The 17,646-nt window shown below is 36.7% G+C and overlaps 1 protein-coding gene across 2 annotated transcripts in view; it reads left to right on the forward strand.

Annotated features, from left to right (window-relative positions):
* SFMBT2 (Scm like with four mbt domains 2) overlaps window positions 1-17,646 on the forward strand; it is a 386,915-nt gene that overhangs the window by 297,962 nt on the left and 71,307 nt on the right. For both annotated transcript variants that reach the window (XM_074194176.1, XM_074194177.1), the window contains one exon: window positions 355-481. In XM_074194176.1, the coding sequence (XP_074050277.1) occupies window positions 355-481 (127 nt within the window). The remainder of the gene's footprint in view (window positions 1-354; window positions 482-17,646) is intronic.

Here is a 17,646-nt window from a genome sequence, read left to right on the forward strand (position 1 = left end):
TTTTTTTAATCAATTAGCTTCCAGCCATGAGTTTTCCCCTCCAATAGGAATTCAATCAGTTCTAAGGTGGAGGAATGGTTCCATGCTTCTGTGTTTTGTTGTGCATGAAACGGAAGCTCAATTAGAACAGGCCCAGAGAAGAAACTGCGAAGTTGAGGCAGGAGACCTGAGTTTGCAGCCCAGCTCTGCCACAAGGCTCTTGTGTGACTTGGACAAGTCACCTCTAGGCCTCTAAACAAAGGTGATTGGATTGTCTACTTTCCAGTTCTCCTCTAATTCCAACTCTGCCTCTGTCTGTCTGTCTCTCCCTGATGTGGCTCCTACTGACTCAACACATGTGTTTGTTCCTTTCAGACATCATTCAGCCGTGGTTTTACAAAGAACATGAAGCTTGAAGCTGTAAACCCCAGGAACCCAGGGGAGCTCTGTGTGGCCTCCGTCATCAGTGTGAAGGGAAGACTGCTGTGGCTTCACCTGGAAGGTATGGACATGAGACAGGAGCCCCTTAGAAACCTAGAGCATCATCATTTACGTGTGGGAATTTGGCTCTTCTAACAGTCTCTCCCCCAGCAACCCTGCCTTTGCTCTGCTTTTATGTAAATGAGTCTTAAGTTATTCAATATTCTTAAGTAAGTGAAACTAATCAAATATAAATTCATTCTGAGCCTCTCTTCTTAACTAATAATTTCATGAAATGAGATGTTGGTAAGATAATTATGTTTGGAACACAGTGGTCTTTTTGCTTGTATGATCATAAAAGCTAATGCTACAATCAGATTAACATGAGTCACTAAAACTGGAATGTTGGGGTCTTATTATCTAGATAAAATATTTGCATGTTTGCATTATTTATTTGTTTGCATTATTTTTGCTTCATTATGTTTAGTAGATGTTTTGTTTTATATTTTCTAAAAGAATAGAATGGATTGGTTTTTGTCTCAAATATGTATAATGCATAATGAATGGAATTTTTAGTTGGATTCTTCCAGTGCTGCCTAGCTCACTCCTTATGCATACTCTGTGTAGGGACAGAAACATGTTCAGTGGAGTTGAGAAGATGAAGAATTGTATATTTATTTTTTAGGTTTTTGCAAGGCAAATGGGGTTAAGTGGCTTGCCCAAGGCCACACAGCTAGGCAATTATTAAGTGTCGGAGGCTGGATTTGAACTTAGGTACTCTATCCACTGCGCCACCTAGCCACCCTGAGAATTGTATTCTTTTGAAGAGTGGAACACTAATGAGATTTTGGATACCTTAGAGATAAATCTATAGTTTTCAGTTGGCAGGAAGTAATTAGAATAGAATTGAGCTTTTAAAAAAACTCACCAATACTTTGTTTTTCCATTACACCTAATATTGTTGTTTCAGACACTTAATAAGATAAATATATCTTCTTGAAAAGAAAATACAAAAAAATTAGCTTATATGGGTGTATTGGAATAATTTTGGCTCACCAGACCTATGGTTTTTATCTTGGAAGTCCTTAACAACATTGACATCTAATCATAAAGTTTGTCAGCTTGGAGAGGTATCTTTGCCTTTTCCTCCCATCCCCTTTAGCATTTCTAAAAAATAAGTCTGACAAAAATCAAAGACTTCCTGGGTAGGTCTATAGCTTTTTGAGTCTTATTTTCAGCTCTGCAGCATTTTCCTTCTAATGTTGGTTTGGAAAAGAATTTTTTTAAAATAAATTCTATTTGTGTTGGCATCATTAGTCCCCAAGAAATACGATAAAATTCATTAACACTTAATTTTAAGACTGTTGTCATTTGGATTGTAATATTGACTTTTATGCTTATTCAGACAATATGCTACACTTTGAAGTCCAGTTGAATAATATGCTAATCCTCTAGAATATCCAATTTCTCAAGTTAGTACATCTAAAAATGGCATGGCCTGTTAGGGTTAAACAAAAGAGAGAGATTGCATTTTGTTTTCATTACCACATTTAGGACTAAGTTGGCTATCCTCAGAGAAATAAGGTTTTTCTTGTATTTCCAAAACACTGAATTTAATTTGCACTGGGATGAAACATGTATTCCAAGGCTTAAGGTTTGTTTACATTCTTTCTTTGAAAACAAAAATGGTAAAGTTGGAAGCCCATGTTTCATTATTATTTAACACATTATGTTTAAAATTCTTCTGCAGTCATTATTTATTTAGCAGCTTATATTTTCAGAGTGCTTTACAGCTGTTAATTAGTTAACAAACACAGCAGTAATAGTGTCCTGAATTTTATAGGTGGGGAAGCTAACAGAGCCATTAAGATGTGCCTGGGATTCAATTTCAAGACTTGTCGACGTCCAGTCCCCTAGATTCCTTAGCTTTCTGGTTCTCAAGAATCAATGAGCAACAGCTAGTGTTTAATTTAAATTTTCAAGTAGTAATCATTTTGTTTCAGTAATCTGCCTTATATACTGTTGTACTTTGGGGTATTTCCTTTAGCTTTTGTTTAATTTTCATGTTTCTAAAGTATGGTCACTAGCTTATAATGCGAAGTCTAATTATACTAGATTTGGAAAGCAGAATGTCCATCTTTCTAGACCATATACAGCTATTTTTAAGAGTGTTTTTGAATCTACTATTCTAGCCTATGGTGGAATTTTTTTCCCTCCTTTGATAAATTGTATTTTCTTTTTTCCCATTATCTGCAAAGATAATTTTCAGCATTAATTTTTTTAATAAGATTTTTTAATTCCAAATTTTCTCCCACCTTCCTTCCCTCCTATCCTCCCTTCTTCAAGATGGCAAGCACTCTGGTATAGTCTAATCTATGTTTTTAAACTTTTAATATACTGATTTCAATGAAAAGTTGCATACAGGGGAAGATGGCAAATATTGGAAAATGTCTGAGGTCCAAGGAACAGAAGTCAAAGGTGTACAGATATTTGGGAGTCTCATACCTTTGTATCATGCACAGTTTCCTGTATGAGTGTCTAGGAGGGTGGTGAAGACATCATAATATGATGTTATTAAGAAATAATATCACCCCAAAAAAGCTCATAATAGACTAACTGAAAGGAAAGGTCTGGCTATTGATGTGGGAAGATGTATCTAAATCAGTGGTGCCCACATGCATGCATGTATACATGTGCTTGGATAGTCAGCTACTTAGACCAGAGGGTAACATCAATACCAGGATGCTGCCTATAGGTAAAATGGAAAAATCAAAGTTATTGATCCTAATTACCAACAGTTTTAGCAAAAAGAAAGGTAATTTCATTGTACCAAGGAAGATAACCATACTAGTGATCAAAATTCCAAAGGAAAAGACAAGGCAGTCAATGCCAACACTGATTGAGAATGCCAGTGTATTTGTTAGCTCTCTATAGAGGAATGTTCAGAGTCACATTAACTTAAAAAATGGTGGATGCAAGGGTAACTCTTTAAAATATGTGCTGTAAAACCCAGTTGTAAACCACAACAGTTCAATTGAGTTGATTCCTTCCTAGTAGAAAGATGCAACATTTAAGAGAAATGCAACAAATGTTTTACAGTCTAATATTGTCTTGAATACCAGAGGACCTTTTCTAGTAGGAAATAGAAATAGTCCATGAAACTGAAGATAGAAAAAATAGTTGGATCAGACCAGTTAAGCCCTGGGGAGGTCTGAAGACCTTTGGTGTAAGCATGATCTCTCTTGTGAGGGAGAAGAGAGTAAGATGTGGAAAATCATAATATTTCTTTTCAGCATAACCTTTCATCGGTTACTGGCTTTGCACCGCCTCCCTCTACCCTCTCTTGCTCCTGTGCAAGCTCCCTACCTCCTACTTTCTCTCTTTAGATGTTGGCTTCTCAGGGCAGTTATAGTCAAGCCAACTGGATTACCCATATCAGTTGGTATACATGCACCTTTGGAAGACTACCCCCCCATCTTTCTCACATCCATTCTTTTTCATTCACATAGCTAGCACCCTATTAAACCTTAATCACCTTGCCTGGACTATCAAATAGCCTTCTAATTGGTCTCTCCATTCTACTCCATCTTTTACACAGCTGTCAGTGATTTCCCTGAAACACAATTCTGACCATGGCCTCCCCAGTTGGCTCCCTTTTGGCTCTACGATCAAATATGAAAAAGCTTTCTTTGGCATTTCAAGCCCTTCTCAACCTACCTTTCCACCCCAATTATAAATTATTCCCATCCTGCACTCAGGAAGTCAAACTAATCTCGCCATTTCTCACCATCACAGAGAAACACAACTAAAATAGCCAGACATCAGTGGGAAATTAGTGTTTGTAAGTAGAAGAACATAAAGAAAGAGAATGAATTTATATTGAAGACTTTCTGCTGACTTGAAATCAGTCCATTCACTTTTCTTTCTTCTTTGTGCATGTGAATAAATACATACAGAAAAACATGACTCCCACTGAGAAGCTGTTATGTTTTCTGACTGTTATGATCTCTTATTTGATTGTTATATAGTATATTATTCAGTAAAAAATAATCTAAATATAAAAAAGAAATTATCATGCTAGGGTAGGTACATTGATCAAATTAACTGCATAATTACTGTCATTTATTATTTACAAGTCTATTTTTTTGAAAACAAAAAAGCCTATTCAAACATATTGTTGTCATTGAAAAATATTTTATAAATAGTATTGTTAGAGTTGAAAAGAGTGTTTGTATCATTTCACAATATTTTTATATCATCTTTATGTCTTCTTTTAAAATTTCTATTTATTTTTTAGTTGTTTTCCCTTGGGAAGGCAATCCACCCTTGAGGGGCATGATTCCTCAGATAAACTCTCATGTTCCTCTACCTTCCTTACTTCTTATTCTCTCATGGAGGCTGCTGCTGCTTCTGCCAATCCCTTCCTTAGCTTCTGCCAAAATATCCTCTGCAAAACATAAAAAATAAATTTTTTTAGTTTTTATACACATTTCATGATCTACATATATTAGTATATCAATGCATTATGGATATCATTTATAAATAAGAATACATTGTTAGGAGTATGTTCTCAAAAATGTTTATAGATAAGGATACATAATTGGAAAATTTTGTAGAACACCAATATAGATCATAATTATTTTGAAAATACCAAGGGATCATTTTATATATGATACTTCAAAAATAAAGATCCCCAAAGAATAGGAAAAAAAACATCACAGATGACATAATTACTCCAAAAAGATGATTAAGAGTGTACCAATAACCATATCCCCAAATGTTTATTTTCTCACACTTTTTAAAACCACTCTGAGAATGATAGAGGTACATATCTGGTAAAAATAAGAAAAGGGGGAGGCATGCTTCTTCTCTACAACAGTGTTTATGTGTGCAGTTGCATAACTGACTGAAATGTGCAGCGAATACAAGATTCTATTGTGTGTGTTTGTTCATTCCAGAAAAGCATTTGATTTGATGGAACAAAGCTCGTCTTTAAAGGCTTTTATAAGAAGGGATCTGTCATGCATATGTTAAAATCATACAGTATTCTTTGAGAAATAGAGCCATAAAGTATCTTTGTTCAGTGACTCTCTGATGATTAATTTCAGACACTGTCTAAAAGTATGGAGATGTGTAATCACCCAAGTGGTGTGCTCCAGTCTTGGAGGATGCCCTCTTCCAGACCCAAGTGGAAGAATGACGAGGTCTTACCGATGTTGCTGTTGGTATATAATGTTATGCTGATTGAAGCAAATCCTTGTAGGGCCTCTTTCATTGAGGTCCTTAATTACCCAAAAGAAATCTTCCTAATAATCCAAGAAAATAAAATGAAATAGGGTCCAAAAAAAAAAAGACAGCTACTTGTTACCCTGTGCAGTGAGGCGGTAGACTCGCGAGAGGGCAAGGCCTGGAGTCAGAGACTCATTTTCTAAGTTCAAACCCAGGTTCAGGCACATACCAGCTGTGTGACCCTGGGCATATCGCTTACTCTGTTTGCCTCAGTTTTCTGATCTGTAAAATGACCTAGAGAAGGAAGTTCCAAGAAAATCCCAAATGGGTCACAAAGAATTGAACACAGCAAAATGACTGAATAACAGCAAACTATTTTTCTAGATAAGTTCATCTGTTTAGACTAGGTACTAGTTATTATTGTTGGTTCTAAAATTGAGTAGAAAGATGAGAGTCACCTGAATTTGGGGGAAATACACTAGACTTTTAACACTGTCAGTACACAACTGCATATATTCAATACAATTCTCTTCTCCTTGTTGAATCAATGCCTGTGTCTCTTGAAATATCACAACTTCCAAAGAATGCAAGTTGTGAATGACCCAAAAGGCAATAGGGAGATGTATGGTACATTTTAGCATATTTCCAATTGTGACCTGTACAAAGGAAGGTAGAATAAGGTGTATCATTGAAGGAATACATTATTGGAAAAAGAAGTGGGCCAGCTCTATGATGAGAGGGAAGAAGAATGCTATTGATAACCTTAGTGTCACACTGATACCACCACTATGTAAGATGGCCTAGGGGCCAGATTCTGTAACATTTTGAGTAAAGTTTCATTGGAGTATCTGTTGGAGAACATGGACAAACCTCAGATAGGATTGATCTGCCCTGGTGGAAAAGAAAGTATGTCAGATGAGATCTCAAATTTATTCAACATAGGCTAAATCTAGTCCTTGTTCTGAAAGGTTTAAAAAAACTGAAAAACTTAAGGAAAATCAGGTCTCTCACCCATCACTTAGAATACAAAAATTCCTGCTGGTTTTTCCTTGATTGTTTGCCCTTGTTTAGCATTTAATGTTTGAAGTGACAGATTAATCATACTTCTCATTAATCATAGCTTCACATTTATTACGTTTTCTTTTCTCAAGTCCAGGGTGAGGGGGGTGGGGAGCCAATGAAGGTTCATTCTGGTCATTTTGTCACTGTTAAATTATTTTTATGATGGTGATTTTTTTGATTATAGAGCATTGAAATCACACTTTAAATTCGCAAAGTGCTTGTCACTAATTATATTAGTTATTTTTATGCATTAAATTGATTTGAAGTATTTTTACCGGGTAGTTGATGGACCACTTTTAGATAATTAAAATGATCATTTTGGTATAATGGTTGACTCCTCTGAAGTTGCATATCCTTTCAAGGGCTCGTAAAGGAGCAGATGTTGGAGGGTGAGGAATGAATAACAGATCTGTGAGCAGAGTATTTTTATTTTAGGTGCGTGTTTGGAAATGATTCCAAGCTCTTTCATAAAAGCTTCTGACAGTCATCAAGAACAATTTGTGATGATGGGATTTTGTGTTTGGGAATGGGTTTTTCTTTTATATAAACATTCTGCTTTAGATAATCACTTCTATTATTGTCATCATTGCTCTTATCATTATGACTAATATTTACTCTGTCAGTGCCAGCAGCATAGTAGCCACATTAAACCAGGCATAGGGAAAAAAAAAATTCCAAGTAGCCGTATGTCCATTTCAGATTTCTTTTTAGGGCAAGTGTGGCTCAGAGGGATCTCTGCCCTTGTGGTTCCATGAAGCATTATGCAGGCAGAAGGTCTGTGTGTCTGTTGTTTTTTGAGGTCGTGTCTCCTGAGAACAAATGCTCCTGGACTCTTTTTAAAAACTTCATTTTTCATTTCAGGGCAGTTTCTAATCTGAATCTCATGCCATGTTCCCAGGGGCTGATGTTTAGGACCGATCACTTCTTTTGGATGTCTTCCTTTTATTTTCAGGGTCCAGTGTGAGGAAAGAGAAATCTACATTTGAACAGCGTGTTGTACTTTGCTTGGAGCTTTCACCTACATTTCCAGTGGACCAATCAGTCACTAAACACTTTAGTAAGCACCTACTGAGTTCCAGAGAGGGGTAGCTATGAAGTTTAGTAGATAGAGTGCTGGGCCTGAAGCTGGGAAGACCTGACTTCAGATTTGGTCTCTGAGACCAGTTGTGTGACGTAGGGCAAGTCCCTTGACCCTGTTTGCCATCATCTGCTGAAGAGGGAATTGGCAAATAGCTCCAGAATCTTGTCCAGGAAAGTCCTATGGGATTGTGAAGAGTCAGATATAACTGAACGACTGAATAACTATGTTCCTGGCACTATACTAATCACTGAGGATACAGGAAAGGGCAAAAAATAGATGGCACCAGCCTCTAAAGAGCCTACAATCCAGTGGGAAGCAACATGCACATAACCATGTAGAGGATAAACTGGAAACAGTCAGTAGAGGGAAGGCGCTGGAATTAGGAGGAACAAGGAAAAGCTTCCTGCTGGAAGAAAGAGATGAGGAGGAGGAGGAGGATGACTAGTGAAAGTGACTGGAATTGTGGAATGGAAGGGCAGGGAGGGTGTGTGTGTGTGTGTGTGTGTGTGTGTGTGTGTGTGTGTGTGTGTGTCTGCATCTGTGTTGTGTTCCCATACATTTACACATAGACACATAGATATATACTGCCACCCCATGCACACATATTTGGCTTCAGAAATATTTATTACACTATTAAAATAATTCAAGTTGGCAGCTTACATAAAATAACACAAACTTCAGTAATTTTTGAATACCCTCCACTTCTATCTAATGTAGTTTTCTTCCTTGGATTCTGGCTAGGGAATAGAATAGATCAGAAACATCAGAATGGGAGGTAGAACTGAGTGTTATAAAAGGCAGAATTGTGTGGAGAATAAGGGGCTTGATAGAATATGCCCCAAAGAAGCAACAAACTGAAAAGGAGATATGGGTCTCTGATGAGTGCTGGGTGGAGGTGGGTGTCCAGAATTCTTTCTCCCATGTAACGATATCTATATCCATATCTATATCTATATCTATATCCATATCTATATCTATATCTGTATCTGTATCTATATCTATATCTATGTATCTCTGTACATGTACTTACACATATGCATATCTTATATAGACATACACACATATATATATATATATTTATGTGTGTGTGTGTGTGTGTGTGTGTGTATGTCTCCAGGCATCTAGTTAGAGATAATGATATAATGTGAACCATTTCCATTTTACAGATGGGGAAAATATTGCTTGGAGAAGTTAGAAAACTTCTATTAAAGTCAAAGATTGGGAGTATTCCTTTCATGCCCTTTCACCTTCTGGCCCTCAGAGCTCTGGCCTCCTCTCCATCATTTGCAGTGACACTGCCTGCACTATTATTTCACCTTCCCCTCCCCATTCCCCCCAGCTCAAACCATGAACCATGATCAAATCCGTTTGGTCTTTATCCCTTGATGGGGCCTGTCAGTCTGTTCTTCTAAGATGCTCTCACCCTGTCTTTGCAGACCTAATTGCCTCTCTCTAGTCCATATTCCTACTTTTGTTGTCTCCCTAATTAGAATATTTCTTCATTGTGTGTTTGGGACTCTTTGTTTTGTTAGCTTAGTGTTTTACACATGCTAAATAAATGCTCATTCATTCGTTCATTCATTCATTTTCCTTAGATCTATCTGGAATTAAGAATCAGATTGCCTGAGTCCTAGAAAGAGATTTGGTTGAGCGAGGAGTTATTTTGCTAGAAATTGAGAACTGACACATTGACCCACTTGACTCAACCTAGAGCAGGTGCATCAGAGAACATTGACCTGAAGTGGGGGGACTTTGCTAGACAAAGTAAGTGATGTGCCTGGGTAAGTTTTGAAGTCATCACGCTAAATCCACACCTCTCCTCATTCCCTGTGGAAGGGCAGGGATCCTGCACTATGACGGTCATTTCCTCAGCCTTGTTGTACAGCAGGATTGACTTGAATTGGCTTTTTCTCAGATGTCCTTCCAGAGGTAACAGGAAGCACTAGTGAGAGGATAGGAAGAATGGGATATGTGTGTGTGTGTGTGTGTGTGTGTGTGTGTGTGTGTGTGTGTGTAAAGATGCAAATCATAATCAGAATGAAAGGCATGAAGGTTGCAATTTTGTGTGAAATCCATGAAGGTTCAGAGGACAAGTCAGTCGTTTTATTGGTATCCTGGGAAGTGCATAAAGTATGGATTGAATATAGGGTTCCTTTTCAAATTGGCTACAGTCTTAAGCCATATATATAAATTTGGAAAGGCCTTTTACAATTGGGAAGTAAACTGATTTCCCCAGTCAATAAGACTTAAGGAAGACTATTTATATGAAGAACATGCTCTAACAGAAAGACTTGGGAGGGGGCATGTAGCATAGTATCCCTGCAGGAATAAATCAGAATATTTTGTTAAAGAAGTTGAAGAACAACAAGGTTGACCCAGAGTAAGGGAAGGTCAGTGACAAATTCAGAGAAATTGCCAGTGACTGCAGTCCCATCTGTGGTATTGGAACAACAGACTGTCACCGAATGCAGAACAGTTCACCAGATCCTGGCGAATGGAAAGGGTGTCTAATTGTGGTGTCTTAGGGTTCTTTTTTGGGTCTTTGGTTATCAATAGGCCTTGATGTAATAGCAGCCTCAGGGGAAGTTATCAAGAGGCCTTCTTTTCTAGCTCTGGAGAGTTCAGATCCATTGCACTGGACAGGCATCAGCAGGACTACAGATTTGAGTCCTCAGAAGCATCCTTCTCTACTGTCTAGGACAAAGCATTTCACTTTGTCATTCTGGGAGAGCAGGTCATCACAAAATCAAGTTTAATTGTGTATATTATGTGTTTGTGTGGGTAGGGTGATGGAGTTTAGAACATGACAGTGTCTGTCAGGCATGGGTTTTAGATAAGTCAAGTCATCAAACTTGTTTGTTTTTATGACTTGAATTATTGTCTTATCCCCAAATTGGCCCTATCATTAGAGGCCAGGATTCTGTTTCACTACTGGCTGACCTGATTTTTAGCCTCATGAGTGGAATTGGCACTATAGTTGCTAAGTCACTCTAGGGATAACTATAACCCTAGGGCTGTAGAAAGAGCACTGGCCTTGGAGTCAGGAGGATGGGAGTTTGAATCCAGCCTCAGACACTTGCCACTAGCTTGGGCAAGTCACTCAATCTTCCAGTCATCCTGATTCATATCTAGCCACTGGACCCAGATGACTCCAGAGGAGAGAGACTGGTGACTTAGCACAGCCCCGAAATCCAATTCATGCATTTGTTACAGCATCACCTCCCTGATGTCATGGTCCTCTTCAAGAATGAAGGACAAACTTCAACTACAGCAATAGTTGGAGGTTCTTTGACTGAAGCCTGCCTCAGATGAGACATGAAAATTGTTTTAGCAGGTTGGAGTTCACTTACAAAAAAGGGAACATTTTGTAGCATTGACATTTTGGGGAGAAAAGACCATATTGACAGGATATGTAGATGTGAACAAATATTAAGTATTGTTCCATCCCACTTAGATTTATAAATGTTTTCTCTTCAGTCTCTACAAACATCAGTGAACAATTAGGTCACAATGGCATCCTTTTTTGAGTAGAAGAGGGAAGAGAAACTCTAAAAGAATAAATGATAATGTTTCTTCATGAATTTTTTCGATGTTCCCCATTGCTGTGGTTTTGAGGTAGGAGTATTAGGCTAAGTGAATTTGGAGGTTAGTTTTACCCATTTTCACATAGAGATGGTGACAAAGACCCTCTTTGATTGATCAGTCAAAATCCATGTGGTAGAATTTAAACTCCAGTCTTTTTCAAACTACAAAGAGCAAAGTCCCTCAAATCTACCAAAGCCTAGGGCAGGGGAACCCATTCAGAACTATAACCTTGTTTTGTCACTTACTTGTCTAGACATCATAAAATTCTCCTCCAATAAAAAAGGTAAAATGTGTTGTATAAATGATAGGTATTTGTGAACCTATACTATTTATAGTTTTTGATTGTAAACTCATGGAGAAGAGAGGGCATAAAGAGCCATGTCTTTTCCTTTAAACTTTACAAAGTAATTTGTACCATATAAGACCCACAATAAAATGCTCATGAAACATCTACTTAAATTGATCTTACAGGTGATTGCAATAATGAACAAATAGAAGATTTATAACTTATATTTTCAAGATGGCACTTAAGAATTTTTAAAATCCCAAGTGTCAAATTTGGAAGACCTCATTCCTTTCTAGTCAAGAATTCCCTCCTTTTATCTCCAGCCTTTAGTCTGGAGACCCCTAGGCAATCCATTCAACAACTGATATGGTTTTTTCATTGTCAGTTTCTCCTTGTAGCAACCCTAAATTGATCTCTTTGTAGCTTCCACTTGATTCTTCCTAGACCTACTTTTGGGGACCAAGTAGAATAAGTCTTATCTCTCTTTTGATGGTGACAATAGCTCTTAGGCTAATTGAAAACAGCTGTCATATATTCCCATATTTTTTTTTTTTTGTGCACAAAGAATTCCTAGTCAATTGACATATTCTTGAGGGCAGTTCACTATCCTGGTTGCTATACTCTAGACAGATTCCGACTTGTTAATGCCCTTCCTAAAATATAGTGCCTAGAAATAATCTCAAATGTGTTCAAAGGCTGCAAAGGAGGATTCTGTAGACATGTCTCATAATGTAATATATCATCACATTAGCTTTTGTGGCTGCCATATCATATTGTACCCACCCCAAAGTAAGGGTTTAGCAAGTCCTTATTGAATTAAATTATTAACTCATTGAATTTATAGTCTAGGTCCCAAGATCTTTTTTACATGAACTATTGTCTAAACCCCACCCTGTCTAGTACTTACTAAATTAATTTTCTTAACCTAAATATAGTTCAAATTTGCACCTTTTGTCTACATAGCTTTAAATCTATATAGATTTATATATTTACATTTAGATCTATTGCATTTCATCTTATAAACTTCATTGATTTGGTCTGTTGAGATAATTTTGGTTCCTGATTGTTAACTCTCCTAGCTTTGTGTCATCTCAATATTTGATAAATATACTTTCCATGTCTTTATAGAAATGATAAAAATATTCAGTAGAAAGAGTTAAAAGATGTAACTCTTAGATGCTCCATTAGAGAGACATTTTTCCAAGGTGACACTAGTCTGCTAATGTGTTTGGTCATTGAAGCCATTCTAAATCAACATTATTATATTACCTAGTCCCTTTTCCACATTTTTTCTACAAGAATAACATGAGACACTTTGCCAAATGGTTCACTATGTTAAAAGTAAAGTATTTCCACGAGTTATTATTGTTTAGTGATTCTCTTATAAAACAGCATGAATTAGTTTGGTAAGACCAAGGAAATTATGTTGGCTTTTGTGATCATTGTTTTTCTTTCTATATGTTAACAAACCTCTCCTCTAATATGTTCATCATTCACATCTGTCAATTCCTTTAGGACCCTGGACTAATTTATTTGGATCTGTTAAACTAGAAATGAGCATAATTACTCTGGCTACATAATGGGAGGAGAAGGCTTCTTTGGAAAAGACCCTGATGTTGGGAAAGATTTCAGGCAAAAGGAAAAGGGGACAAGTGGATGAAATGGATAGGTGATTTCATGGAACCATAGAACTTGAGTTTAGACAGACTTGAGGAAATAAATAGTGGAAGATAAAAGGGCCTGGTGTGGTATGGTCTATAGGGTCCCAAAGATTCAGAAATGACAGAATGAATAAACAACAACAGAAACTAAAGAAATTGAGGGCACTAAAGGTTCATGATTCAGTGGCAAGTTGCAAGGAGGTCTGTAGCAAAGTGTGTCAACTATTTGACTCTGCTCTCTGGAATCAACTTTAAATCTGTGATCATGGTAGTTCATATATTTATCAATGACTAACGATTGAAGCATAGGTAACAGGTTTGTACAATTTGGAGGTAAGACAAAACTTAGATTTAGGATTCAAAAAGATGTGGACAAGTCAGAATTTCTCTGCAATTTTTACTAGATGTCATACCTAAGGCAAGTCACATAACCATTTATGAGAAATTCAAAGAAAGTGCTGAAAGTCAATACAATTTCTCCCTTTCCATTCAGTTATCATTAAAAGTAAATAAGACTGCTTAGATAATAGAGTGGGAAGTAACTTGGATTATGAATAAGTGGTGCAGTTTTTATGTTTCTCTGAAGTTAATGAAGGCAACACCCATAATATTTCTTTTAGCAAGTTGTGAAATGGGGATGGCTCTGATTGTGTCACCTGCCTCAGTTAACGAAAGCACTCTGGCAATAATAAAAGAATCAGGATAAGGTCTGGACCAATGATTTCAATGATATTAGGAACTCCCTATAGGAAAAGTCTTTGTAACAGTTCAGACTGCTCAATCTTCTCTACAATGTAGAGTCCTAGAAGTTGCTTGGAAAAATTGTGAACTTGTGACTTGTTCAGGGTCATCCAGACCATATGTATCAAGGGCAGGACTTGAACCCAGGTCCTCGTTACTTCACAGCCCTATCTCCACTACCTGATATTATCTCTCTCTCATTATTAAAGTCGCATTATTAAATTTTCCTTAGCAGCTGAACTAGTAATAAATACTAGGTGCTTTATACATACATAGAAGCAATATTTTCATCAAACCTTAAAACACTAAAAAACTGTGAGATACTATTATGATTATTAATATAATTCATCTTTCTGCTTCCTTCAAATTTATAGATATTCATAAAGGGAAACCTGGGCCAAATGAGATAAAAAGCAGGATTTTGAAAGGAAAGTCAGTGGGTACTAAGAAAATTCTCTTAGGTGTACATTTACTTTAATTATAATCCTAAACTTTTACAAGCTAATTTAATTTCTCTTATGTTTCTAATTGTAGAAATAGTAGCATAAAATTGAAATATGCATGTATTTCATGAAGGATTCTTGAAGCAAGCCCCTTAATTCATAAGAAAGAATGGAAATGAAAGGAAAAATAAATAGAAAATTCATACTCCTAAATCAGTAATGTGCCAGAACATACAAATGATCAAATCAGATCAGGCACATTAAAAGAGTGAATTTGCCAAGTGAATTTAAATTTATTGCATAAGAAGATTGTGTTTTGTAAGTGTAAAGAAACAAGTTTTTTGTTTCTGTGCAGTTTTTGAGATTCTTTGAATTTATATTGAATTACTGCTACCTAACCTTTATATTTTAGGGTAGGAAATTCAAAACAATCATATAATTTTAAGGTGCCATTAAGGAAATGGTGACCTAGAATTTCAGAGTATCTGGTTCATTTGAGCTGTATAGTGGACTGGCAGTATGGTACATAAAGAGCCTCTGCAGTGAGGTAACATGTTGCTGATAAGTGGGATGAATTATTCTTTACTTCTCCACTAATTGTTTTTTAAGGTTTTTGCAAGACAATGGGGTTAAGTGGCTTGCCCAAGGCCACACGGCTAGGTAATTATTAAGTGTCTGAGACCGGATTTGAACCCAAGGTACTCCTGACTCCAGGGCTGGTGCTTTATCCACTGCGCCACCTAGCCGCCCTTACTTCTCCACTTCTAAAAGAAAAATTGATTTCATCATAGCCTCCCTTCTGGCTTAAGCTGGACCTGAAAGTCCAATTTGGTTTGAACTGACCTCTGGTCAGCAAAGTGAAGTCATTCAGATGGACTGTAGGAAGAGATAATATGGTATCTCAGTAGCTCAGTGCTGCCTTGGAATGGCTCCCATGCTTCTAAAGAAGTCCTAGAATTAATCTCAACCTGGAGTATGTGAGGATTAAGTGAGAGTGTTCACAGTACTGTCCTGTTACCTCATCATGATCTAAGGCTAGCTAACTTAGTCTTACCAGAGTTGGTTTCTTGTCAAATTGTGATTTTTTTTAAAGCATATATTAAGATAGAGTTTTTAGAAACACTTTTAAGGGAATGAGCACATGTATTGCTGCAAGGCAAAATCCATGTATTGATGAGATTCAGAAAAGTCCAGAATCTTTTCAGGCAAAAGTCAGTATTGTTTTCCTGTTCCCCTACTCTCAACAACATAAAAGTGAATTTACATGTTTGGTGGATAGAGTTTACAGGATCTTGGGATATGAGTAAATTACATCATATTTCCTAGAGTTACCTAAAATAAAAAGTGAAGATTCTTTTTCTTTTAATAAAATAATAATGCAAGACATCACATGCCTGTTAAGCCTGTTTGGACAGGCAACTAGTTGATGAAGTTAATACATTCAGTATAACTAATTATATACCTTTGTATGACATGCATTATGCCCATTTTTATTAGTAGTAATTACCTTTCTCACTTCCTCCTTTCTCCTTTTTTCATTCCCACCTCCTTCAGATTCTGCCATCACCTCTGTTAAGAGGGTTAGGATGGCTGTTCCCTTCTCTCATTTTCCTACCTAAAGCATTTTTTTTTTTTTTTTTTTTTTTGCGGAAAGGTTCCTTTGATTCTCTTGTATTTCTTCATCCTTCTGTTTCCCACATGTTATATAGTGGTCTGAGGAAAGCATATTCTTTGAGCACAAAACAGCAAAGTATATGCTTGTACATAGATCTTTTGAGGAGATCTAGTGCAAGGCAAGAGCATGAAACAATACCATTTTCTGCAGTTCTTCATAGAGGTCAACTTTTCATCATTTTATTTTCTCATTCCTTTATGTCTACTTTTGCTGAACATGTCCAAATTTGGAGTTTCCTTTGGTTTCCAGGAAAGGTAAGAATAAAGTTAGAAAGTGACACTCAATTTATTTTTGCTGCACTCAAATTAACAGTTTTAGTCATCCCAGATTAATATTGAACTGACTTATTACAGATGAGAAGATGGTGGTTACTTAAAAAAGTATTGAACTAAGCAGTTAGGGGACTGAACTTGTCCCAGTGCTATCACTAACTTCCTGTGAGGTCATGGGCAAGCTTCTTCACCTAGTATGAGGCGATTTGGACTAGAAGATCCTTTTCAGTTCTAAATTTTGTGATTCTAAGCAGTTAGGAGACTCAACTTGTCCCCAGTGCTATCACTAACTTCATGGGCAAGCCTCTTCACCTAGTATGAGGCTATTGGACTAGAAGATCCTTTTCAGTTCTAAATTTTGTGATTCTAAATGGATGATAACCCTTGTCTATTTTCTTCTTGAAATTACTTCTTAATCATCCCTGCCTCTCACTGTGGCAGCTCTCTTGAACATTATGGTGTCACACACACTAAGAAAACGGATAACTATATTTTGAACTATACCAGAGGAACATACAACATAAAAAGTATAAATTCTTTGAAGGCAGGGAGCCCTCTTTAATTTGTATCTTTGTATCCTCAAGACTTAATAAAGGGTCTGGCATGTAATTGTCGTTTAAGAGATGTCTGAATAGGATATAGAAGTCGTCTTCATTTATTTTTTGCTTTAGTATTATTTGAATTACTTCCTGAATAAAACTAGTCTCTGAATTCTGTTCTCTTCCTGAGTTGTTTTGTGTCAGCAGTTGAATGATGCCATGATGTAGTGATTGCAGTTGGAAGGACAATTAGAGTTTTTTTGGAAGTTGAAAATATTAGCTGATCTGAGGACATACTGCCTCCCCTCTCCTCTCATGTCAAAGAATAGACCTATTTTAAGGTCTAAAAATGTACCATAGCAGTTAGAAGGATCAATTATATACCTCATGCATCAGAAAATATTCTTAGATCTTTTATTCCTTTTATCCCATTAAGAGGAAAGTGGCCTACCACATAAGGAAGTGGCTTATTTCACTTTCTGAAGATAATTTGGTCTTCATTAATCTGACCTTTAGATGAGCATTTACATAAAAGGAATAGACCATTTCCTCAATTATTATGTATTGAGTGACTCATCAGTTTATATAGCTTAAAGGGCTTGGGTTCAAGGCTTATACAGAATATCTATGATGGAATCATTTTTGTAAAGATTCAGTGTGATAAAAATAAAGA

This window comes from Macrotis lagotis, chromosome 7, assembly GCF_037893015.1.
Source record: "Macrotis lagotis isolate mMagLag1 chromosome 7, bilby.v1.9.chrom.fasta, whole genome shotgun sequence".
NCBI lineage: Eukaryota > Metazoa > Chordata > Mammalia > Peramelemorphia > Peramelidae > Macrotis > Macrotis lagotis.